General features: G+C 55.7%; 2 protein-coding genes across 2 annotated transcripts; both read right to left on the bottom strand.

Moving 5' to 3' along the window:
• CLEC10A (C-type lectin domain containing 10A) lies at nucleotides 1–3,577 on the bottom strand. Its single transcript, XM_039231638.1, has 10 exons — nucleotides 3,398–3,577; nucleotides 2,714–2,808; nucleotides 2,008–2,124; nucleotides 1,650–1,745; nucleotides 1,466–1,537; nucleotides 1,297–1,368; nucleotides 1,059–1,145; nucleotides 819–970; nucleotides 464–570; nucleotides 1–336 (listed from the first exon to the last, which is right to left on the bottom strand). Exons 2-10 carry the CDS (start codon nucleotides 2,778–2,780, stop codon nucleotides 180–182), a joined length of 927 nt encoding a protein of 308 aa, XP_039087569.1. The 5' UTR covers nucleotides 2,781–2,808; nucleotides 3,398–3,577; the 3' UTR covers nucleotides 1–179.
• Nucleotides 3,578–15,948: 12,371 nt separating this feature from the next.
• On the bottom strand, nucleotides 15,949–25,200 carry ASGR2 (asialoglycoprotein receptor 2). The gene is made up of 9 exons (XM_039231639.1): nucleotides 25,121–25,200; nucleotides 24,662–24,875; nucleotides 21,532–21,651; nucleotides 21,347–21,442; nucleotides 20,856–20,927; nucleotides 20,625–20,711; nucleotides 20,387–20,532; nucleotides 16,593–16,699; nucleotides 15,949–16,328 (listed from the first exon to the last, which is right to left on the bottom strand). Exons 2-9 carry the CDS (start codon nucleotides 24,783–24,785, stop codon nucleotides 16,172–16,174), a joined length of 909 nt encoding a protein of 302 aa, XP_039087570.1. The 5' UTR covers nucleotides 24,786–24,875; nucleotides 25,121–25,200; the 3' UTR covers nucleotides 15,949–16,171.
• Between the last annotated feature and the right edge of the window lie 143 nt (nucleotides 25,201–25,343).

Raw genomic sequence — 25,343 nt, 5'->3', positions numbered from 1 at the left:
GAAGTCTAGACGGTCTTTTAACGCCAAGGAGGGAAACATTCAAAATGGTGGCAGCGGCCCAACCTCCCGGGGCTCAGTCTTCTCCCATGGGGTCCGGTCAGGGGTCTCGGGGGAAGGCCCCCTCCCGCTCCCTGCAGGTTGGTGGCTGAGTGGCCCGTGGGCAGCGCCCGGTGACCGCGCTAGCCGGCCATGCCCAAGGGGGCCTCGCACACCCAGCGGTAGGGTCTCTGGCAGACGTCATCATTCCAGCCACCGTCGGGGTGTAAATGGGCGCAGTCCTCGCCCCCACCCAGCCCATGCCCGTGCCAGTCGTCCGGCTGGCCTGGTTTCCAGTTCCTGCGGAGAGAGGACAATGGCCAGTGGAACCAGAACCCAGGTCAGGGGACAAGGAGCTGAGGGTCAGACGCTGGAGAAGCAAGAGCTGAAGGGGCCCGAAGGGCACAGAAGGCCAGGGCGCACTCACTTGAAGTTGGTCTCGTAGTCCGTCCCATCCACCCATTTCCAGACTCCTTCGGGATCACTGAGGCCCATCCAAGCGTGTGAAGAGCCTGTATGTTGCTGCACAAAATTCTGAGGCGACAGAAGGTCAAGGGTGACTTCTCCCCAGCCCAGCCGACTCCTCGGACTCGCAGTTCTGAACTTGACCTGCCCGGTCAACCCGTTGGGGACACCGGGATCCCCATGCTCCAGCCAATGAAATCTGCGAGGGTGGCTGAGCCGGGTGGCAGATCTCCATCAAGCCCCCCAGGCGATCCCAGAGCCCAGCCAAGGCTGAGCACAGCTTCCTTCTAGGGGACCCAGCCAGCCCGGGCGCCCACCTGCTCCTCCCTGGAGGTGATGACCACCAGGTGCGCGTTCTCCAGCCGGCAGTGCTTCTCGGCGTCCGGCCAGGTCTTCCCCGAGCGCGAGAACCAGTAACAGCTGCCCTCGAACTCCAGCCAGTTGACGGGGCAGCAGGTGCTTTGAGAAACTGAGGGGCCGGGGGGTGGGGAGGGTCTGAGATGCCGCCCAGAGGGGGACGAGCAGGAAATGGGGCCCGGCACCCCCGTGCCCCTCACCATTGCTTTGGAGAGTGGCCACCTGGCAGGTCAGGGATTTCAGGTCTTTGGCCAGCTGCTGGACTCGAAGGAGGGTGTCGGAATGACCTGGGACACACACACACAGCCGGGCAGCGCGGGCAAAGCCTGGGTGCTCAGCGCGCCCCTGGAAGCCAGGCCTCCGCGAGGCCCAGACTAGGGACCTTCGCGGCCCCTCCCACGCGGGCCATACCCCCGGGGACGGGAGCAGGGGCCCCACCTGCTTTCAGCTCCTGCTGCTCCTTCTCCAGCTTGCTCTCCAGAGACAACACCTTGTCGTTCAGGCTGCGGGCTGCAGGACAGGGCGCTCAGCACCGAGGCCGCTCCCGCCCCCGCGCCCCTGCCCAAGGGCCCAGCGCCCGCTCCTTTGGTCCTTCGAAGGGGCTCACCTGCTTGCAACTCCCGCTTGTGATTTTCCACCTCCGCCTTCAGAGACGTTACTGTTTCTTGCAAACTGCCACCTGGAGGGGACATGTGGAGGGGTGGGGACTCGGTGCTCAGGACCCTGCTCTGCCCTCCCCTCCCCCGCCCCTGTGGAGTCTGGGGCTGGAGCCCTTTCCATGCCCGGCTCACCCTGGGAGTTCAGTGCCTGGAGCTCAGCCCTGGTGTTTGAAGTGAAGTTGCTGAAGGAGGCCCTCAGGGTCACCAGGTCCCCCTGAAACTTGGAATCTGATGGGGGAGGGGACGAAGCGGTGCAGGGATTTATTGGGCCCCCTGTGAGCCGGCTCACGACAGCATGGTCCCCACCGGCTCCTCATGTGACCCAACCCATGGGGACAGGTGCTGTGGTTACCCACTCTCAGGTTTGGAGGGGTGAGGCCATTGGGCTACAGTGGCCCACCGTGAAGTGACGGAGCCCGCAGTCACCCTACCTGCCACCTCCCCCCCCCTCCACGAGCTCTCTCCTCCCTGCCCACGCCGCTCCCCTCACTCTGGGATGTGATGACGCAGATGCCAACCAGCAGGAGGAGGCTGACGGCCAGGGAGAGCAGAAAGGGCCGGGGGCCAGAGCAGAGCCGCTGCAGGTGGTGCAGAGGAGAAGGCAGCCCTGCAAGGGGCGAGGGTGTCAGGACCCGGCACATGGCGGGGGGACAGGGACCCGTGGGGGATGAGGGCTGACTCAGGTTATGCTGGTGGTGGGGGGGGACACCCAGGCCTCTGACCCCTCACGGATCCGCACGAGCCCTTGGTCACCTGGGCCCCTCACACCCATGGGGACGCACAGACACAGGGACCCGCAGATGGAGGCTGACGGTGACGGCAAGGCCCTATCAGAGTTGGGAGAAGGGCAGAAGGACCCAGAGAGAGCCGGAGCGCCACCAGGCTTGAGCTCACCTGTACTGTCAGGTTCAAAGGTGAGGTTTCCTTCTAAACCCAAACGCTTCCCCCTCAAGCCAACTCTCACCCCTCCCCCAGAGCAGAGGGATCCAGGCCCCCTGTGGCCCTCCCTGCCCCCATCTTTCTTAGGACCTTGTGTCCTCCTCACACTGGGGTCCCCAGAGGCTGGGGCCGGACCCCCTCAGAGTGGGAGACCCCCCGCCGTGCCCACGCACGATAGGGGTGCAGACATGACAGCAGAAATCCGCTAGGCGTGAAGAGGGTATGGAAGGAGGGCACGGTTTCCCCATCCCTCTTACCATTTCTAGACCCCTGGCTCTGCTTCTCCCTCTCCGAGTGCTGGAATTTTTCATACTGCATTGACATGCTGGGGCCAGCGCTGGGACTGCCCGAGCTGAAACGGAGGCAGGGCCGGGGGCCAGGCTGAGGCGGGAGCTGGGGCGAAGGGGCGGCCCGGGCCCGGGCAGGGGGACCCCCAGTCAGGCCCAGAGTCAAAGGAAGAGGGGAACTCAGGTGGAGGGCGAGCCCGGGGCCGAGGGAGGCTTGGGCAGGGTTCTGGGTTTGCGGGTGAGGTCGGACGTGGGGTCAGGACTGTGGGTTGCGCCGAGCTGGGGTCGGCAGGGGCGTGTCCCCCGGGTGGGGTCGGGGCTCCTAGCGGACCCCAGGATGTGGCCGAGCCGAAGCCTGGTGCCGAAACTGGAACCAGAGTCCAGGGTCAACACTGGGAAGGGCTGGTTGGTGTTAGGGTTGCACTTGACTTTGAGGTCCAAGCTGGGGCTGGGGCTTAAGGGAGAGCTGGGGTCAGAACCGAGGTTAGGGCCAGGTGGGGGCTGGAACGGGGCTGAGTGTGTGGCTGAGATTTGGCCCCCACACTTCAAGCCCAATGCAGCGAAGGGAATAGAGTCTAAAACCTCCCCTTGGCCATTAAATCCCCAAGCCCCCCTTGACGTCTCTTGGTCTCCCCTAGGTCGCCGGCCGGTTACCTGCGTCTGGAGGTTGCAGTTCCGGGGTTCCTTGTATAGCAACACCCAGAGTCGGAAAACACGAAGTCTTGGAGACCCGGGGTGGGGGCCACCGAAGCGACCCGAGTCCGGCTGGGGTCTGTGTGGGAAAGGCCAGGAGGCTGTCCGCTGGGCTCTCCCGCGTCCCCAGCTGAAGTGGAGAAGGGCTCGGAAGGGGAACACAGGCGAGGTTTGTGCAAGGTGGGGGTTGGACACAGGGCAGCCCCACTCTCCTCCTTCCCTGGGCTGTATCTACTCCCTTTCCCCTCCTCTTGAGCCGCCCCCCGCCCCGGCCCCCCGCCCGGGACTTCCTCATTTTTACCATTTGGGAGAGGAGAACAGGACCAGAAGCCACCAAAGGCCAGTCCATCATTTCTCCTCGCCCACGCTCCCTTTCGCTTCCTTTGTCGAAAGTTCCCAGAACTGTCCCCATCCGTGCACAGCTGGGGCCAGAGGAGCCCATCTCTGCGCTGTTGCTCAATGTCACCAAGTCCTGGCACACGAGCGTCCCCGGTGTGGGAGGGAAGAGCTGATGGCAGAGTGAGGTTTCCTGGCTGCAACCGCAGGAAGGAGCCAGGAAAGGGAAATTTTACGGAGCATCAAATCTGTCCTGGGGAAGGTGCTGGACGCGCCAGGCGTTAACAGTTCCGTGCCCATGAGAATCTTGGGAGCAGTTTTGGATGGTGGACTGAGTGAGGCTCAGAGCCGGGGCGTGGGCTGCCCCGGGTCTACTGAGTGGAAAGGGCCTGAATTCAAAGCCACCCTGGCCTGGCCGTCTGCACACTTTGGGGCACCGTCTTCAAGAAAAGGGACTGGATTTAATCCCGTCACCTGTAAATCTCATTTACACACACAGTGTGAATTCACACACATAGTCTTTTCTTTTTTTCTTTTTCTTTTTTCCTTAATGTTTATTTATTTTTGAGAGAGAAAGAGAGAGAGAGAGAAAGAGAGAGAGAGAGAGACAGTGCGTGAGCGAGGAAGGAGCAGAGAAAGAGGGAGACACAGAACCCGAAGCAGGCTCCAGGCTCTGGGCTGTCAGTGTAGAGCCCGGACGCAGGGCTCGAGCTTGTGAACTGCCAGATCATGACCTGAGCGAAGTCAGACGCTTAATCGCTTAATCGCTTAATCGACTGAGCCACCCAGGTGCCCTGAGATAGGATCAATGTTTAATAAGTCCATCAAGAGTAGGGTGTCAAGAAAGGCCTTCCTGGGAAAGGTTATATGCGAGAAACGGTCTCCAGGAGGTGAGGGAGCCAGTCATGGGGGGCTCCAGGAGGATCAGGGCTCCGAATGGAAGGCACGGCAGGTGCAAAGGCCCTGGGGTGAAAGAATATCTAGGGTGTGTAAGGATCACGCGTTTGCCAGACATTTTATAAAGGGACGAGCTAGAGAGAAGAGGAATAGATGAGCCTCAGAGGGAAAAGGAAGATCACCTATTCATTAGGGCACTTGGGCTCTCGTTAAGCATTTATTTTCACTCCAAGGTAGAAGGGTAGAATTTGGAGGGGTTGGAGCAGAGGAGGGAATGAATGACCGGATTTCTATGTCAACTGTAACGTGTGACGCCTGGGCTGTGAATCCCGTGAAACGATAGAAGAGCGGAACCCGGTAGGGAATCCGGCTGAGAGGTACGTTCGGAGGTGGTGAGAGGGATTCTGCTTCTGGACATGCAGTGAAGGTGGAGTTAACAGGATTTTGCTGATAAGGTTTCACACACACACAGAAGAACAATTCTCCTTCCAGGTCCCAAAATAAAGTAAACTTTGAGCGTTTCCCATATTGCTGACTCCTGAGGAAAAAGTGCTTTATCCCTGATGTTTGCAAAGCCAACGCCTCAAGATATGTGATGACCTTTTGGAACTGTGTGGATCGTGTGACAGCAGGGCTGCGGTGTCATCCGAGCCGATGGATTAGAAGCTTGTTAACACTGGTGAGGGCGCAGTTTTCCCCGGAACACGCCCTGCACTTTCAGTCCGTAAGCCTGGCCTCCCCAAGGCCAATGCCTTCCTGACTTCTCTGCAAGTTCCCCTCTCTTCCTTCCTAAAGGCTTCTGTCTCTGAGCCTTCTTGAGGATCCTAGCTTCTGTCTTCCAGTACTTTCTCCATGCTGCCTAAATCCTCTGCCAGCACCTCAGCGGCTCAGGATTTTTTTTTAACCCGGTGCACTGACCCCAAACTTCATGTCCACAGTATCGAGTCCTTGGGGCTCCTCTGTTTCCTGCGTCACCGTGACTTACCACCGACCATTACACTGTGATGGGGGGGAGCTCCTATTCCCTCCCTTGCAAAGCAGCGTACCCATCTGCCTTTTTTTTTTAATGTTTATTTATTTTTTAATTTTTTAAAAACTTTTTAAAAATATTTTATTTTATTTTTGAGGGAGAGAGAGAGACAGCATGAGCAGGGGAGGGTCAGAGAGAGAGGGAGACACAGAATCTGAAGCAGCTCCAGGCTCCGAGCTGTCAGCACAGAGCCCGGCGTGGGGCTCAAACCCACGAACCATGAGATCACGACCTGAGCCGAAGTCGGACGCTTAACCAACTGAGCCACCCAGGCGCCCCTAAATGTTTATTTATTTTTGAAAGAGAGAGAAAGAGTGTGAGCAGGGGAGGGGCAGAGAGAAAGAGGGAGACACAGAATCCGAAGCAGCTCCCGGCTCTAAGCTGTCAGCACAGAGCCCGATGCTGAGATTGAACTCACGAACCGTGAGATCATGACCTGAGCCGAAGTCGGATGCTTAACCGGCTGAGCCACCCAGACGTCCCAGCCATCTGCCTTCTTAATCAGAATCAATCACCCCCAAAGTACCATTACCCCCACCCCCCACCTAGTGGTATTTGGAGGAGCCCAAATCAGGCAGGAGTCAGTCTCATCTTCAAATTTCAGGAGAACCAGGTCTGTTTCCCTGGGGGTGGGGGTGGGGGGTGGAGGGCGTAGGCGAAGAGTAAACACCCCTCCTGCGGGTTGTCAGGTGTCGGCGAGAGGAGAGGCTGCCACCCCGCCCCCGGCTGTCCCCTGGTTGTGATGTGGCCGGGCCATGGGGAGGCCGCTGATTGGAGGTAGACACCCCACCAGTAGCTCAGGCAGAGAGGTCAGGAAAAGGTGATAACATAATACATTTACCCCATTTCCAGCCACCAAGCCCAGAGACGGCAAGCTGATGGGGGTCTTTTCAGACTTATTTCTGGGCATTTGTATGCCTGTAAGCATATAGACACAGATGTGGTCGGTTGGGTTTTGTTTTTCTCTTTACACACATTTTTCTCTGTAACTTGCATCTGCTTAGATGCGGCCGGGCCCCTGGGGGGGCTCAGTCGGTTGAGCGTCAAACTCTTGACTTCAGCTCAGGTCCTGATCTCACGGTTCCTGAGTTTGAGCCCTGCATCAGGCTCTGCGCTGACTGCGCGGAGCCTGCTTGGAAGTCTCTCTCTCCTTCTCTCCCTGCCCCTCCTCCGCTTGTGCGCACGCGCTCTCTCCCTCTCTCCAAACAAATAAACTTAGAGAGAGAGACAGAGAGAAAGCCTAGAGCTTAAAACAAGAAGAAATGTGTCTTAAGGTTTTACCATGCCACTGCCCACAGCCTCCGGTTTAAAGGCCACACGGGGCTCATTAACGACTCCCTCGGCATTGCGTTTTTGAGAAGCAGATCCTTTGATTGTGTTAATAATCCGAAGGGAACAGGCTCCTATATGCCTGTTGGTGCTAAGAAGCAAGGATTGCTCTCCGTTGCACATCGAGGAATAAAATGAGCAGAGACATCATTATCCATCATCTTCCCCCTACCGTGTAGAAGGATATTCATTTAGCCACAGCTTCACCGACAAACCTGTTAAGTTCTTGCCAGCGTGGTGTTCAAGAAATACCTTCTCTCTTGTGTCAGTGAGTGCTTAACTGATCACTGGCTGGGGAGAAACAAAGCTTTGCGTTGTGTTTTAGGCTTAGAAACTGCCAGAAGCTCTTATTTTTTAAACGTTTTATTTATTTCTGAGAGAGAGAGAGAGACAGCGTGAGCAGGGGAGGGTCAGAGAGAGAGAGGGAGACACAGACTCTGAAACAGGCTCCAGGCTCTGAGCTGGCAGTCAGCACAGAGCCCGACTTGGGGCTCGAACCCACGAACCGCGAGATCATGACCTAAGCGAAAGTCGGACACTTAACCGACTAAGCCACCCAGGCGCCCCCTGGGATTCCCATTCTTGCCAACCCCAGGCAGAACTCTAACCAACGGCCATTGGGCGCCAGGGTAGATGCGCCCCGGGTCCCTTGTTCCTGACAGGGGAAAGCCGCGTGAGACAGGACCTGTTGTTGGGGGGGACTGTGCTCAGGATCACCTAGTCACATTTCCTAACGAGTCACTTTCCAGAGTCTCAGGCCGGGGTCACCCTCTGGGGCCCCCTTGCATAACTTCCTCCTCCTAACCCCCCACTCCCCCATCTATTTTCCTGGGAACTCTTTCTGATAAATCACTCTCAGGGACTTGCCACTGGAGAATCTAGGCCAGGAGTCACGGGCTGTTCTGTTCCTCCTTCCTCTTCCTTTCCTCTTCTCCTCGCTGAGCCTCGAGGGTTGGGGCGAAGGAGGGAGGAATTCAAGGAAGAGCCCCGTGATCTGGTGCCATTGTGGCTGGAGGTCAGGACGTTCTTCACAGCAGGCCTCCAACACTGGCCTTCCGTGGTGTCTGTTGGTGGTGCCTCTGCGACTCTTATGGGCCCCTCTGCACCATGGCAGCCTGTCCCAGGGACAATGAATTCTCCGGCTGCCCTCTGATGGCCACCATCGGCCCCTGCCCCAATGGCCACCATCAGCTGCTGCCCTGATGGCCATGATGAGCCCCTCCCCCAATGGTCACCAGGAGCCCCTGCCCCAATGGCCACCATCAGCCGCTGCCACCATGACCACCATCAGCCACTGCCCTGATGGCCACGATGAGCCCTTGCTCCAATGGCCACCATCAGCCGCTGCCGCCATGACCACTGTCCATCAGCAACTACCCTGGAGTCCAGCCATGCATGCACGGTCTCCTTCAGCCTCACTCTGCCACGAAGTCCTCTTGGGCAGGGTCCTTCCTGGATGGCCCAAGCCTTGCACCCATGGAGTCCACCAGGCTCGCATTTTCTGTGACATCCTCCCCTGACAGAGGACCAAGTGCAGCGGGACCCATGACGCACAGGCAGCTCCCTGGTTCTTGGCCTTCAGACATCTTTCGTCAGGGATGACCCTCTTTCTCGTGATTGCCCTCAAACCCCCCCCAAGGCACATCCACAGCCTCCCCTAAGCTCTTCTTGCCCCTGTCAAATAGCAGTCACGGCCGTCCCAACAGCCTCTGCGGCTTACCTACCATCTGGCCCGGTACTGACATGACTCCCCCCCTCCCCCTCCGCGGACACCCCGTGTCTACTGCAGTGCCCTTTGGATTCCAGCGTCCGGCCAATGGGTTCAGAAGCATTCCCCTCCTCCATATGGAGAAAACGAGACTTGAGTCTCTTGCCACGTTTAAGAATTCCCTTGTGGGGCGCCCGGGTGGCTTAGTCGGTTAAGCGTCCGACTTTCGCTCAGGTCATGATCTCGTGGTTCGTGGGTTCGAGCCCCGCGTCGGGCTCTGTGCTGACAGCTCGCTCAGAGCCTGGAATCTGCTTCGGAGTCTGTGTCTCCCTCTCTCTCTGACCCTCCCCTGCTCTCGCTGTCTCCCTCTCTCTCTCTCAGAAATACATAAAACATTAACAGATTTAAAAAAAAAGAGTTGGACATTCAACAGACTGAGCCATTAAATATTTTTATTTTAAAAAAGTTTTTTAAGGGGCACCTGGGTGGCTTAGTCGGTTGAGCGTCCGACTTTCGCTTAGGTCTTGATCTCGCTGTTCGTGGGTTCGAGCCCCGCGTCGGGCTCTGTGCTGACTGCCAGCTCAGAGCCTGGAGCCTGTTTCAGAGTCTGTGACTCCCTCTCTCTCTGACCCTCCCCTGCTCACGCTGTCTCTCTCTCTCTCCTAGAAATAAATAAAACGTTAAAAAAAAAATTAAAAAAAAAAAAAAGAATTCCCTTGAAATGGGCCCCCTGACGCCCTCGTCCCCTCTAACAGAGGCTGGGAAGGATGCTGGTGGCCTCTTTTTTGCCACCTCTCGTGAATCCTGCCTGGATGCGACCTGCTCCCCCGTCGTAAAGGCACAGCCATCGGCCACAATCATTCTCCACGCTGGGAATCCGGCCAGATTTCTATAAAAACAGGAAAAGTGTCATTTAATCTCTCGTGTGGCCCTGTCCCTTTTCTCGCTTCCTGAATTGGGCTTTGCCAAGATTTGATTGATCACATGAGAGTTTTCATAAACAGATTTTTGCTAAAAGGGCGGAAAGACACGCTATGGACGCGAAGACAATATTCGCAGACCACACACCAAACCAAAGACTCGTGTCTACATGCGTGAAGGATCCTCGAAGCCCCACTCAGGGGACAGATGACCAATGTGGGCCTTAATGTTTCACACGGTCGTGTTCACGTACTGCTTTGCCCTCGGAGGCGCTGACTGAGAGAAATTATCCAATCCCCCCAAAATACTTCCTAAGTTCTTCAAATAAATTCACTCAACTATAGTCATACAATGATATATATACTGTTTATATAAAAAAGAATTCTTGGGGCATCTGGGTGGCCCAGTCGGTTAAGGGTCCAACTCTTGGTTTTGGCTCAGGTCATGATTTCTCCCTTGTGAGACTGAGCCCCATGTCGGGCTGCATGCTGAGTATGGAGCCTGCTTGGGATCCTTTCTCTCTCTCTCTCTTTCTCTCTCTCTCTCTGCTCCTCCCCCACTCGTGTTCCTGCTCCCTCTCAAAAATTAGTTTTAATTTTTTTTTTGAGAGAGAGAGACAGAGAATGCAAGTGGGGGGAGGGCAGGGAGAGAGGGGGAGAGAGCTCCAGGCAGGCTCTCCACAGTCAGCGTGGAGCCCGCCATGGGGCTTGATCCCACCAACCTTCAGATAATGACTGGAGCCAACATCAAGAGTTGGACATTCAGGGGCGCCTGGGTGGCTCAGTCGGTTGGGCGTCCGACTTCGGCTCAGGTCATGATCTCATGGTTCGTGGGTTTGAGCCCCGCGTCGGGCTCTGTGCTGACAGCTCGCTCAGAGCCTGGAATCTGCTTCGGAGTCTGTGTCTCCCTCTCTCTCTGACCCTCCCCTGCTCTCGCTGTCTCCCTCTCTCTCTCTCAGAAATACATAAAACATTAACAGATTTAAAAAAAAAGAGTTGGACATTCAACAGACTGAGCCATTAAATATTTTTATTTTAAAAAAGTTTTTTAAGGGGCACCTGGGTGGCTTAGTCGGTTGAGCGTCCGACTTTCGCTTAGGTCGTGATCTCGCAGTTCGTGGGTTCGAGCCCCGCGTCGGGCTCTGTGCTGACTGCCAGCTCAGAGCCTGGAGCCTGTTTCAGTCTGTGACTCCCTCTCTCTCTGACCCTCCCCTGCTCACACTGTCTCTCTCTCTCTCTCTCCTAGAAATGAATAAAACATTTAAAAAAAAAAAAGTTTTTTAAGTTTATTTATTTATTTTGAAAGACAGAACTTGAGCAGGGGAGGGTCAGAAAGAGAGATAGAGAGAGAAAGAATCCCAAGCAGGCTTTGAGCCATCAGCACAGAGCTCAATGTGGGGCTCGAGCCCACAAATCATGAGATCATGACCCAAGCCCAAATCCAGAGCCAGACACTTAATTGACTGAGCCACCCAGGTCCCCTCCCAGCCCCAATTTTTTTTAAAGCATTCTCAAAACCCAACAGTAGAAAAACCAAAGAGTCTAGTTAGAAAATGGGCAAAAACCAGAGACATTTCTCCAAAGAGGATATACAGACGGAAAGCAAGCACAGGAGAAGATGCGTGATGCCATTGACCATCAGGGAGATGCAAAGTAAAAGCAAAATAATATATGGGGTGTTTGGGGGGCTCAGTCAGTTAGGCGTCTGACCTTGGCTCAGGTCACGATCTCACAGTTGGTGAGTTCGAGCCCCGTGTCAGGCTCTGTGCTGACAGCTAGGAGCCTGGAGCCTGCTTCAGATTCTGTGTCTCTCCCTGCCCCTCCCCCACTCTCTCTCTCTCTCTCTCTCTCTCTCTCTCTCTCTCTCTCTGTCAAAAATAAATAACATTTTTAAAAATTTTAAAACTCTCCTTTTGGGGACACCTGGTGGGCTCAGTCGGTGGAGCATGCAACTCTTGATCTCAGGGTTGGGAGTTCAGAGCCCCCCATTGGACATAGAAATTACTTACAAAATAAAACAAAATCGGGGCTCCTGGGTGGCTTAGTCGGTTAAGCGTCCGACTTTCACTTGGGTCATGATCTCGCGGTTCGTGGGTTCGAGCCCCGCGTCGGGCTCTGTGCTGACTGCCAGCCCAGAGCCTGGAGCCTGTTTCAGAGTCTGTGACTCCCTCTGTCTCTGACCCTCCCCTGTTCACGCTGTCTCTCAATCTCTCCTAGAAAAAATAAAAATAAAAAATAAAAATAAAAAAAAATCCAAACCTAAGTACTTTTTTTTAAGTCTCCTTTTGGCACGGATTAAGGTCGTCCTTTGATAGATTGCTGTGGCACAATTACTTCCAAAAGCACAGTGTAAGCTACTTTCATTTTTACTTATTATTATTCTAGGAAGTGGTTGGCCTCACTGTTTTGTTCATCTCTCAGAATCAGTTTTGCGTTATCCAATGATCTGCTTACAACCATGGGCCACGCTCAGATTCACCACCTTCTCTAGTGGGTCCTTCTAATAACACGAGAGAACAGAACCTTATGCTTATCGTAATTTTCATTTTATTTTTCTCTTTTTTTCATCTTGCCTTTGACACAAAGGTACCTTTGATACAACTGATGAGACAATGTTGATACTTTTTGTTTTTTTTTTAAAGAAATCCCCATGGGCTCAGGAGCGCCTGGATGGCTCAGTCGGTTGAGCCTCCAATTCTTGATTTTGGCCTGGGTCATGATCCCAGAGTTGTGGGATCGAGCCGCTTGTCAGGCTCTGTGCTGAGCAGGGAGCCTGCTTAAGATTCTCTCTGTCTCTCTCTTTCTCTCTCTCTCTCTGCCTCTGCTTCCCCCTCCCACTTGCATGCTTCCTCTCTCCAAAAATAAAAATTAAAAAAATAGAAATTTCTATAGGCTCAGACTCAACCCTGAGATCAGGAGTCCCATGCTTTACCGACTGAGCCAGCCCGGCGCCCCTGGATATGTTTGAAACTAAAGTCCGCAGTTAGCTTGTAGGGTCACCCTTCAGATTGTGCATCCTGTGGGTTCAGACAAATGCATAATGACACGTCTCCACCATTATAGTATTGCGTGGGGTAGTTCTGCTCCCTAAAAATCCCCGACACCCCACCTATTCATCCCTCCCTTCCTCTGCCATAGCCTTGGCAACCACTCATCTTTTTACTGTCTCGTAGCTGTGGCTTCTCCAGGATGTCCTAGCACTGGGATCACACGGAAGGTACGCTTTTCAGACTGGCTCCTTTCACTCAGCCCTGCTTAGCACTTAACTTTTAACATAACAGTTTAAATTTTTCTTAATGTTTTACTTATTTCTGAGAGAGAGACAGCGTGAGCAGGGGAGGGGCAGAGAGAGAGGGAGACACAGAATCTGAAACAGGCTCCAGGCTCTGAGCTGGCAGTCAGCACAGAGCCCGACGCGGGGCTCGAACCCACGAACCACGACATCATGACCTAAGCGAAAGTTGGACGCTCAACCGACTAAGCCACCCAGGCGCCCCTTACTTATTTATTTTGATAGAAAGAGTGTGTGTGTGAGCAGGGGAGGGGCAGAGAGAGAGGGAGAGAGAAGCCCAAGCAGGCTCCGTGCCGTCAGTGCAGAGCTCGATGTGGGGTTCGACCTCACAAATCTTGAGATCATGACCTGAGTCGATATCAAGAGTCAAATGCTTAACCGACCAAGCCACCCAGGCACCCCTCGTAATGTTACTTTTTAAAGGAAGGCTCCCCCAAAGTGTGTATGCTTCAGGCCCCATAAACCTTGGGGTCACCCATATGGCTCTAGGAAAGCAGTATAACCCAGATTCTGGCTACGAAACCAGTCTCCGTGTGTAGAAAATTATACTCAGGCTTTTTACGGTTGAGGATGATTTCGTAACAGGTTCAAAGACCATGGAGAAAATTTTTAGGTGGAACAATTATTAACTTCAGAAGAAATAGCAGTTGTGCAAGAAAGGAACTGTGGCCGGATTATGCAGCGTGGCTCAGCAGTACTAGGATTGACTGATACGGATCCCGGATTGGGATTTCAGCAAAAATTGCAGGGGCACCTGGGTGGCTCCGTCGTTTAAGCATCTGACTCTTGATGTTGGCTCAGGTCATGATCTCAAGGTTGGTGAGTTCAAGCCCTTCATCGGGCTCTGCACTGGCAGTGCGGAGCCTGCTTGGGATTCTCTCTTCCTTTCTCTCTGCCCCTCCCCTGGTCTCTCTCTCTCTCCCTTCTCAAAATAAATAAATAAAAATAAATAAACATTAAATGAAAACCGTTGCAGACTAAATTAGGAGATTGTGACTCGTCTACATGATAGGGAGTAAGTAATACAGATTGATAAAGAGATATGCGTGTGTGTTATTTAGAAATTCTGACGGAAGGGCGCCTGGGTGGCTCAGTCGGTTAAGCATCGGACCTTTGGTTTTTTTAGTTTACATCCAAGTTAGTAAGCGTCGAGTGCAATGACGATTTCAGGAGTGGATTCCAGCGAGTGAGCCCCTACATATGACACCCAGTGCTCATCCCAACAAGTGTCCTTAATGCCCTGCGCCCACTTAGCCCATCCCCCACCCCAAACCCCTCCAGCAACCCTCAGTTTGTTCTCTGTACTTAACAGTCTCTTATGTTTTGTGCCCTTCCCTGTTTGTGTGTTACTTTTTCTTCCCTTCCCTTATGTCCATCTTTCTTGTATCTTAAATTCCACATATCAGTGAAGCCCTATGGTATTTGCCTTTCTCTGACTGACTAATTTCGCTTAGCATAGAGCATCAAACTCTCCATCTCAGCTCGGGTCATGATCTCGTGGTTCGTGGGTTCGAGCCCCGCGTCGGGCTCACTGCTTTCAGCACAGAGTCCACTTCGGATCCTCTGCTCCTCCCCTGCTCACGCTCTCTCTCAAAGATAAATAAAAACATTAAAAAATAAAGAAGTATTATAGGTGAAAACAAACAACAAAGGCAACTGGTCGTCCCCCACAGAGAATGGCCAGATCACACGTGGTGCCTCCAAACTTGGGCAATCTCTGCCAATGCCCGATTCCATGGGGCAGAACCCATCAGGGAGGCGAGCCTGGGTGGGTGTCCACAAAATCACAGAAGTGCAACGTGAAATGACGTGTTGCACCCATGCAGGAAAGCAGGAAAACTCCTGACGGGAAACCCGGATTGGGTAATTTTACGCGTCCACTTGACCGGGCCCCAGCGTGCCTGGGTATTCCGCCATCAGACATCATCGTGAGTGTGCCTGTGTCCGGGGATGAGATGAACGCTGGAATTGCTAGAGCGTGTTGGGCTGAGCCCCTGACCGGAAGTAGAAGTGGGCCCTCGCAGGAGAAGACAAAGTGCTCCCTGCCTGACCCCCTTCACCTGGAACATCGGCTGGGATGGCTCGGGAAACATCCGCTCTCCCGGGTCGTGAGTTTGCCACCTTCACAGGGGACCACACGTTGGGTTCTCCCGGGTCCCAGGCTTTGGACTCAGACTTGAACTGTCACCACTGGTCCCCCGGGGTGTCAGGCTCGCCCGCACACCTGCAGATTCTGGGGCCTGTCAACCTCCATGACCGCGTGAGCCAATTCCTTATAACAAATCTCTTTACTAAGTCACACACACACATACACACACACACGTATGCATCCGACTGGCTCTTTGGAGAGCCCTGCCTAATGCTCTGGGCACGAAATTGTTAACTGGAGAAGTAGGGGGCGTGAGGGGCATCCCTGTGTGTGTGTGTGTGAGAGAGAGAGAGAGAGAGAGAGAGAGAGACACTTTTTACTAATAGTATAAATTATTGTAGTAAAAACAAAACAGCAGATCTAATTGTTTAAAGGCTCTCTTATTATCGCCTTCAGAATGACCGTGGAAGGATGGAGGTCAGCCACCGTGGAGTGGCCGGGGACACCTCTGTGCTGGGGAAATGTCTACATCTGTTAGGGTCCAGAGAGGAGACCGTCACACTGGACACAGGGCACAGCATCTTCCCAACCTCCGTCCCCTCAGAGAGTATTTTCCGCGGGCCTCCAGCCAGCGGGGCCACAGCCCCCCCGGGCTGGGGGGGAGCCCCGTTGTTCCCCAAAATCTCTTCTGCAGGAGACCCGCCACCCAGATTTGGGGGCCAGGGGAGCTGTTTCCAGGGGCCGCCTCCCTCTGAGAAGCTCTGCTCCGAGCTGCGCTCCCCTCCGTGACCCATGTCCCTCGGGATGACGTCTCCAGGAGCGGCTGGCTGGGACTGAACCTGTCCCTTCCGGACCCCCACCCCTCCTTCGCTCCCCCACCCCTCCCAGCTCCAAACGACCAGTCCACACAGTTTCAAGGACTCATTTCTTCTTCCCCGATTGAGCGGGCTGAGAATTATAATCACGACTGTGACTTGCTGTGGGAGGCGGGACCCCAGCATCCCCAGGGACATCGGTGCCTACACCACCCGCCTACACCACCCCCTCCATCCTTCCTCCACCCCGGTACCCAGGCCTCTAGTTTTCCATTCTCCAAACTCCCCAGGGAGGCAGGGGGCGGGGCGGGGGCGGGGCCTAACCCGTGATGTTCTGCCTCATCTCGCACACCCAGCGCTGCACCTGCTGGCAGAAATTGTCGTTCCAGCGGCCATTGGAGCGCGTTTCCGCGCAGTCTTCGCCTCCTCCCACCTCGTGACCCTGCCAGTCATCTGGCTGAGTGGCTGCCCAGTTCCTAGGAAGGCAGGCTAGCCTCAGGCTCTGCCCCCCACCTACCCCTGCAACCAACCCTCACCCCCAGCTCAGGCAACCGCATCCGCATCCCGCATCCCGAGGAGGGGTCCTCCAGGGGGAGCGAGCTGTGGCCTTGGAGATTGGGGGATCAGACGGAGAGGGCTGGGGAATCTGGCCCCCGAGGGAAGGGTGGGAGTGCACTGGGGCAAAAGCCTGGCGTCCGGCCCGGGCCAAACCAACCAAGACGGGGCCGGGAGCCACTTACTTGTAGCTATGCTGATAGTCGGTGCCGTCCACCCATTTCCAGGAGCCATCGCTGTCGGTGAGACCTATCCAGGCATCGAAGGGGTTTGTGTGCTGTGAAATGAATTTCTGGAAAACAGGTGGGGTGAGAAGGAAGGGAGGAGATTCATTTCCAGAAATGCCGAATAAAAGCTGTGCTGTCTGGTTAGCGGTAGTTACGGCCTATTGGGAATCTGCACGTTAACCCCCCTCCCCACAAGGGAGTCCCAAACCCTTACACACCGCGCTTCCTGGTTCTTCTTCCCGACTCCGTTTTGCAGGATTCTTTTTCAAAGGCTTTGCAATGAGCATGCGCCACAGAACGGAAGTGACTGCATCACCCCAGGGAATGTACACTTGTTCTAACCAGACTACTTTTTGCCTTCTGTGGGCACAGGCGACCCCCGAGCAAGGCTGTAGCCTCCGTAGCACTCAGCCAATGAGGAACAAGGGGAAGGGCTTCATGCTAGGAAATAAATGGTCTGCTGTAACCGCCCCAGTGTGACTGTCCATCAGACGCCCTCTCTTGTCAGGACGTTGACTACAGCCTCGTATCACTGTGCTCCGAGTCTCTGCATCCCCCGCTTTGATGGGGCCATGGGCTTGTTTCCCACAAGTGGGAAGGAAGGTTCTAGGCCCTGGAACCTGCATCCAGGCCACAGCCGTGACCCCTCCGGTCTTCTCCAGCTCGATCTGAAGCATCAGCTCCCAACACAACTATTCTTGGTTTCTCTTCTGTAACTGGAGTTATTATCCAGTGGACAATTTCTGGGCTACACCTCGTGCGAAGTGCTTTACAAAGATTATCTTATTTGATCCTCATAAAGGCTCTAAATTGGGCGTCCTGGTGAGTCACACTTTACGCAGGAGGTTAAGGAAACTGAGGCAGCCGTGGAGTCCAGGAAGTCCTGACACCCCATGTCATTCCCAGCTCACACTGCCACCCCGACCTGAGTCCTCTCCTTGTCTTCCACCCATGACCTCTAACTCTTAGAGTCCTGATTCTGGCCCCTGCCTCTGCTGCCCCCATGGGCCCCATCACTCATCAAGGGTCTCGGTTCCAGGGGTGACTGCGCAGGCCACACGGTTTGGGGAGGTTGTGGAGGAACAGAGGGATGGCTCGACTAACACACACACCTAGCCCTTCCCTTTGACAGCATGTGGAGGGTGCACAGCCACACTTGGAGGGGAACCTCCTAGCTCCATTCACTTCCTGGAGGCTCACTAATGACCGCAGACAACCTCCTCGGGCACGGGTATGGTAGCACCCTTGAATTCTAGGGTCCTGCAACAGGACAGTGTTCTGTACGTGAGGGGCAGCCCTCAAAGGCTGGGGGGGGGGCTGCTCCCCAAACTCAGAGGAGTCAACAGGGCTGGAGGGAACATGCCGGAGACCAGGTAGTCTATTTGCTGCCCCCTGCTGCCCCAGCCGCCTCTTCCCACCACCACCGGAAGCCGAATAACTGCAAGGGATGGAAATCACCTCTATCCATGTTGAAGACTGAGGGAGGAATAAAATAGTAACAGTGCCAAATGCAAAACTACAGAGGAGGGAGACGAAGAGGAGGAGGAGGAAGGAGGAAGAGTGACATTAAAAATGGAGGTGAGGAGGGGCGCCTGGGTGGCTGAGTCGGTTAAGCGTCCGACTTTTGCTCAGGTCATGATCCCGTGGTTCGTGGGTTCGAGCCCCGCGTCGGGCTCTGTGCTAACAGCTCAGAGCCTGGAGCCTGTTTCAGATTCGGTGTCTCCCTCTCTCTCTGCCCCTCCCCCACTGGCATTCTGTCTCTCTCTCCTTCACAAAAAAAAATTAAATAAACATTAAAAGAATTTTAACAGAATTTTGAAGTGTGAGACCAGGGTCACTATTTTTTAGCCTCCAGTGTAAAGCCTGGCATTATACGTCGGAGGCTGAGAATCACCAGTTTAAAACAGAGAGTCCAAAGGCACGGACGGAGGTGGGCGAAGCAAACACGAGGAAAAAGCAACGAAGGGTGTCTACTTTTATCTGCACGCGAGGCATGAAAGCAGACCCTGACGGTCACTGTGTCACCAGGGCGTACAGCCTGGGCCACCACAAAGCCGGAGCCACCACGCACTTACTGCGGCTCAGGGCACAGAGAGCACTGCGACCTCAGGGGGACCCTTCACAAAAGGGGCATTTTTTTTCAAGTCAAAAGTGCTTGTATATGGACAGTTCCAACCTGATCGGCAAAGCAAAATGTGTGTAATCATTCTACCATATAAACACATATATATATTGATATACTTGATATATTGATAAATATGTATTTAAATTTGATATATTGGCATATTGATATATTTATAAATGTTCTTATATAAATACATATATTTGATTCCACTGATAAATATGTATAGATTTGATATATTGGCATATAGATATGAGGTATTGATATCCTTATATATGTTCTTATATATTTTTGATATATTGATAAATATATAGATTTGATATATTGATATAACTTGATACATATATATTTGATATATTGATAAATATATATACATTTGATATATTGGTATATTGATATAATGAATTGATATCTTTATATACGTTCATACATAAATATATATATTTGATATATTGATAAGTATGTATTCAATATATATATTCGATAAATATATTCTGGCAACACGTCAGGTTGAAAACACTGACTAAGGAGGTGAGCGAATCTGAATTCTGGCTCCTCCTGCATCGCGGGGAAGTCACTTGACGCCCCCCATTTCCTTAGTCCCCTCACGTCTCCCTCCCTCAAAGAGCGCCTGCCCCGTGGGGTCGTGAGGATTCCAGGTGAACTTGCGAAAGCTCCGGGCACCCAGCAGAGACTCAGGGACTGATCCCAGTCAGCTCCTCCTCTTCAGTAACACCCCCGTCTTCTAAGGCTCAGTCCCCCCCCCGGGAACCCGTGTTCGGGTTGTGGCTGGTGGCAGCGGTGGGCAGGGGAGACCTGGAGCACTTTGGAGGGACCCCGGAATGCTGCCCACCCTGTCCCTTTCACCCCATGACCACCTCCTCCCAATCCAGCAAGAAGGGACCCGGCGTCCGCTCCGTGCTGTCCAGCCAGGCCCCTGGCGATCAGGCTCCTTCTGCCTGGAATTCTGTCTCCCGACCTGACACTCGTCACCTGCCCACCTGGTTCCTGCCCCCGTGGCCGAGCTCCTGGCTGGAACGTCCCACCTCTTAGAATCAGTGTCTGCTTCAGCATGAACTTCCCAGGGCTCGGCCACGCCTCTGCTTCTGGACGCTTCCTTTGGTTAGAAAATAATAGGGGCGCCCGGGGGGTTCAGTCAGTTGAGCGTCCGACTTCGGCTCACGTCGTGATCTCATGGTTTGTGAGTTCCAGCCCCGCGTCGGGCTCTGTGCTGACAGCTCAGAGCCTGGAGCTGCATCGGATTCTGTGCCTCCCTCTCTCTCTGCCCCTCCCCCACTCATGCTTGCTCTAGCACTCGCTCTCAAAAGTAAATAAACATTAAATTTTTTTTTTAAAAGGAAAGAATAGGGGCGCCTGGGTGGCTTAGTCGGTTAAGCGTCCGACTTTCGCTCAGGTCATGATCTCGCGGTTTGTGGGTTCGAGCCCCGCGTCGGGCTCTGTGCTGACTGCCTGCTCTGAGCCTGGAGCCTGTTTCAGTCTGTGACTCCCTCTCTCTCTGACCCTCCCCTGCTCACGCTGTCTCTCTCTCTCCTAGAAATAAATAAAATTATTTAAAAGAAAAGAATAATAAAGCAGCCTGCCCCAGCCCCCCAGCCCTGGGGGCGCCCACCTGCTCCTCCCTGGAGGTGATGACCACCAGGTGCGCGTTCTCCAGCCGACAGTGCTTCTCGGCCTCCGGCCAGGTCTTCCCGGAGCGCGAGAACCAGTAACAGCTGCCCTCGTACTCCAGCCAGTTAACGGGGCAGCACTCTGTGCCTGGGGGGCGGGGGGGAGGGCACAGGGCGATGAGACCCAGCTGGAGGGCACGGGCACCCTGGGACCGGGAGCCCCCCCTGCCCCGTCTCTACCATTGCTCTGGAAGAAAGTCATCTGACAGGTCAGGATGCGCAGATCCACGGGGAAGTGCTTCAGATGAAGGAGCAGGGCGGCGTGATCTGGGGCACGGAGGGGCGCGGTGCGGGCATGAGCGATGGGCGGTGCGGGTGCTAGGCCCCCAGGACCCCCCGCGGGGCGCCACACACACGCTCACACTACGCACGCTCGCACGCGTGCACGCACACCCGAGGAGGGTCTCTGACCTGCCTTCACGTCCCTCTGCTGTTTCTCCAGCTTGGCCTCCAGAGAGGTCAGCAGGTCACTGGCACTGCCCCCTGAAGAAGGAAAGCTCGAGCATTTTCGCTTCCCTCTGCGTCCACCCTGCATCCCCTCCCCTGCCCCCCTCCCCACTCCACCCTGTCCCCAGAGCGGCTTTCTAAGCCTAAGCAGGGTCCCCGTGTTCCCCAAACGGAGCCCCACTTCATTAGCAGACATGACCCGACCCCTCACCACTTAGCCTCGGCCTCGCTGCAAGGGGTCACAGTCCCCAAACCCACCGGGTCTTCCTCCCCTCCTGGCCTCGCAGATTCTGTTCCCTCTACCTGGCACTAACCCCCAGTCTCTGCTTCTGCCTCATCATGCTTCCGGGTCCCTTCGCCCAGGGATCGGCGTCCCAGGAAGCCTGGGGGCTCCCTACCCCCAGCACCGCATACGCGCCCCCTGCGCGGGGACAAGCCGCAGCCCCTCCGCCCACCGTGCGAGCTGAGGGCGCCCATCTCCGCGAAGACGCCGGACGAGAAGTGGCTGAAGTTGTCCTTCAGGATCCGCAGCTCCTCCTGCAGCCCGGCTCCTTGCGGGGACACGGGGGCAACGGGGCAAAGTGGAGCGGCGCGTCCCCAGGGGCGGTCCCGCCCGCCCGCCAACGCCAGCGACCCTCACTTTGGGACCCGATCACGCCGACGGCCACCAGCAGCAGGACGTTGAGGCCCAGGACGAGCAGACTGAGGTGGAGCCTGGAGCACAGACGCTGCCGCAGCAGGCCCTGGGCAGGAGGGGCCCCTGCGGGAGAGGGGGCGTCAGAGGGAGGGGCTGGGGCCAGGCCACCTGCAGGGAGGACTCAGTGGAAGCCTGGGGGAGGGACGCCCAGGTGGGTGGCAGGAGAGTAGGTGGGGGCAGTTGTGGGGGGAGTCACGGGCTTTGACCCCAGGGCTCAGGCCTGCGCACACTCACCCCACGTGCACACACGCAGGTGCACGCGGCACCAATGCACAGGGCTCGCGGCATTCACACCCGCTGTGTGCAAAGCCCGGATCGCAGGCCTGGGGGTCTGGGGGACCAGGCTCTGTGTTCCTGCACCGCGTGCCTGGGCCGCTCGCACACCCAGAACAAGCCTCCCCCTTCAGTCCAGGTCATTCCACCGCAGACCGCTCCCCAAGGGCTGCCCTCAAGCCCGGTCCTGTCCCGCCCCTCACCCCCCACCCCTACCAGCCTCCTGTCCATTTCCTGCTGCACTTGACCCCCCACAGCCCCTCGCTCCGCTGCGAACTCTCCCCTGTAGCCTCAGTCACCTCCCAGAAACCCTGACCCCCACACACCTGCACACACATTTCTCAGTTCACACTCACACACGTTGCACACTCATCGCTGCGCACACTCTCTTTCCCCCAGCACATCCCGCCCGGCCCCTGCCTCCCTCACTTCGGGACCCGATGGCGCAGCAGGACGCTGAGCACACATTCTCACACGCTCTGTCGCAAACACACCCCCGCTTCACAGGCACTGAGCTGGCTGCGCCCCGCCCGGCGCCCCCTGGCCTGGGACAGCGCTGTCCTCCGGGCCGAAGCGCCCGCTTTGGCGCCGTCTCCTGCAAACAACATGCTTCCTCTTTACCTTGGGCCCCACTTTCCTCCGTCCTCACTGCCGTGACACCTTGGCACCCCTGCATCCTTGGGGGGGCGGTTAGCCAGGGGCCCTGAGACTTCCTCCCCAGTCTCTACCTGGAGTGGACACTCCCTGTGAGTGACCACCCAGAACTCCTGAGATCCTCACGCCAGTGACTGTCACCTCCTCCCCTTCACACTCAGGACTTCATCTGGAGCCAGAGAGGCCACATCCCTGACTCCCTGCCTGCTCCCCGCTGTGAACACAGCCCCCCGTCCCCCCCGTGTCCGACACCCCCCCACCTCATGCCCTCCTGATCCCCAGGGCGCCTCTCCATCCGTGACCACGGTCATCCCCGGCCGCGCAGGTCCCGGGGCTGAGTCCGCGCTCTCTCTCCAGCCCTGTCCACTAATCAGGCCCCTGCCCTGCTTCCCAGCCTGACCTGCAGGGAGGAGAACCCACAGACCCCAGTCGTGGGCCAGCGCGGCAGCCTGTCCCTGCCCCTCCACTCAGATCAGCCCACCAGTGGCCAAGGTCAGCTCCGAGATCACAGACGAGTCACTCAGCTTCTTGGGGCCTCAACTTTCTCATGCCTGCTTCTGTGCGGTATCCAAAACCTAGACTCACAGAAGTCTAGGATGGTGGTTGCCGGGGTCCAGGGAAATGGGGAGTCACTGTTCACGGGTAGAAAGGTGTCGTTTGCGGGCGAGTACGGGCGGGACATCCGCTTACGGCTATGCCTGTGGCTAACAGCGCGCCCCGGTGCACTGGATTCGGACTCAGGGTTCTTACCGCAGTAAGAAAGATGGGGGTCAGAAGAGGAGCGACCTGAGCGGGTGGTTCTGAGAACACGATGGGGTAAAATATAAGTAGTGCTGCCCAGGCGAGTTAGAAGGTAAAAGCAAGGGCGCCTGGGGGGCTCAGTGGGTGAAGCCTCCGACTTTGGCTCAGGTCACGATCTCACGGTTCGTGTGCTGACAGCTCAGAGCCTGGAGCCTGCTACGGATTCTGTGTCTCCCTAGGGGGACCACGGGGCCAGAGTTCACAGGCCAGAGTGTCGGAGAGGAGAGAGCTGCCTGAGAATTCCGGGGGTCTGCAGGGGGCTCCCCCAAGCAACGGGCTGCGCACTGATCAACACGTGCATGTCAGGAAAAGTACCCAAGGCCAGGGAGGACAAAGCCAACCTGCAAGGGCGAGGGAACTCATACAGGACTGGGAACGGTGCCTTGGGGGGGGGGCCCTCCAGACCCGCCCAACAAATCAGACGAGCAGGGGCACCTGGCTTGCTCTGTTGGAAGAGCATGTGACTCTTGGTCATGAGCTCAAGCCCTGAGGTGGGTGTAGAGATTACCAAAAATAATAATAATAATAATAATAATAATTAATCGTAAAATAAATAAGGTAACAAATTTTTTAAAATCCATAAAGCAAAAGCCAAAAGGATCAAATTGACTCCAAGATGCTTAACAGCAGCCTGGAACAAAGCCTGAAAATATTCAGAGGAGTATAAATATATCCAGCACAGAACACAGTAAAATTCACAATGTCTAGGCTGCAATCAAAGATTACCAGGCATACAAAGAGACAGGAAAACACAGCTCATATTGAGGAGGTTAGTAAATCTATCAACGCCAATCCAGGGGCGCCTGGGTGGCTCAGTCAGTTGAACATCTGACTCCGGCTCAGGTCATAATCTCACAGTTTGTGAGTTCGAGCCCCACGTCGGGCTCTGTGCTGACAGCTCGGAGCCTGGAGCCTGTTTCGGAGTCTGTCTCTCTCTCTCTCTGCCCCTCCCCTGCTAGTCTTCTGCCTCTTTCTCTCTAAAAAACAAATAAACATTTAAAAAAATTTTAATAATAAAAAAATGAAAGTACAAATCAAAGAAGATACTTAAAAGTCCCAGGCTCAACTCGGAGACATGAAAGCTACACACACGCGCAGGCTCAGGTTGGGAGGAAGCAGGAAGGAAGCTGCCTCCACCTTCCAATGATTCCCTCACCTCTGGGCAAACACCCCTTCCTGGGGTCCCAGGGGGAGAGAGGAAGGTGGGGTCAGGGGGCAGGCATCTCACACCAAGAGAAGCCAGGTCCCTGACCACTGGGGACAGAGGGGAGGAAGGGACCTGGGGGAGACAGAGCTGTCAGCAGCCAGGTGGAGAGGGAGCAAAGCCTCGGAGACTGGCCCTCACCTGCTCGGAACGGGGCTTCTCTCCTGAGGCCGAGCCCATGGTGGCCCAGCCCCTCCCCTCCACCCGGCTGGTGGTCGTTTCCCTCGGAGTCCAGCTGCTGAATGTCTTGAAAGTCCTTGGCCATGCTGGGTCCAGGCCTGGAGCCCGGGGGCCTCGAGGCTCGGGCTGAGTTCGGAGACTTGAGCTAAGACGCTGATGCCCGCAGAGGCTGATGCTGTGGGTGGAGGATCGGAGCAGATGGAGGTCACCGCCTGGCTTGGGTCTAAGGCTGGAGGCAAGTGTGGGGCTGAAATGCAGCTTCCCAGGACGTTGCTTGGGCCCGGACCTGGCCAGGAGCCTCCCTTCCACACTTTCATGGACCCAAGCACCCCCTCAGCCCCCACCAGCCCCCACTGTCCCTGCACTAGGCTCTCCTCGATACCAGACACCCCAGCCCCACCTGCGCCCGACCTTGGTTACCTGTCAGAGGTATGGAGGGCCGCCTCCCGGGGGGGTCCCCAGGCAGCCCGGGGCCCAGGGCGAGGAGGGACTAGAGCCGGGAGGGGCTGGTCCCGGCCAGGGCCCTGAGTCCGTGTGTCCGAGTGTGCAAGCGGGTCTAACCTGGCATCCCCTGCCCCTGGGACTTTGGACAGTAAATAGAAGTGGAAACAGGGTTAGAACTCAGGCGAGTCGAGGTGGGGGC

The sequence above is a fragment of the Hyaena hyaena genome, unplaced genomic scaffold (genome assembly GCF_003009895.1).
Source record: "Hyaena hyaena isolate Hyena2069 unplaced genomic scaffold, ASM300989v1 scaffold_58, whole genome shotgun sequence".
NCBI classification, from domain to species: domain Eukaryota; kingdom Metazoa; phylum Chordata; class Mammalia; order Carnivora; family Hyaenidae; genus Hyaena; species Hyaena hyaena.
Note: the sequence above shows the minus strand (reverse complement) of the source record. Positions and strands in the feature narration are given on the sequence as shown.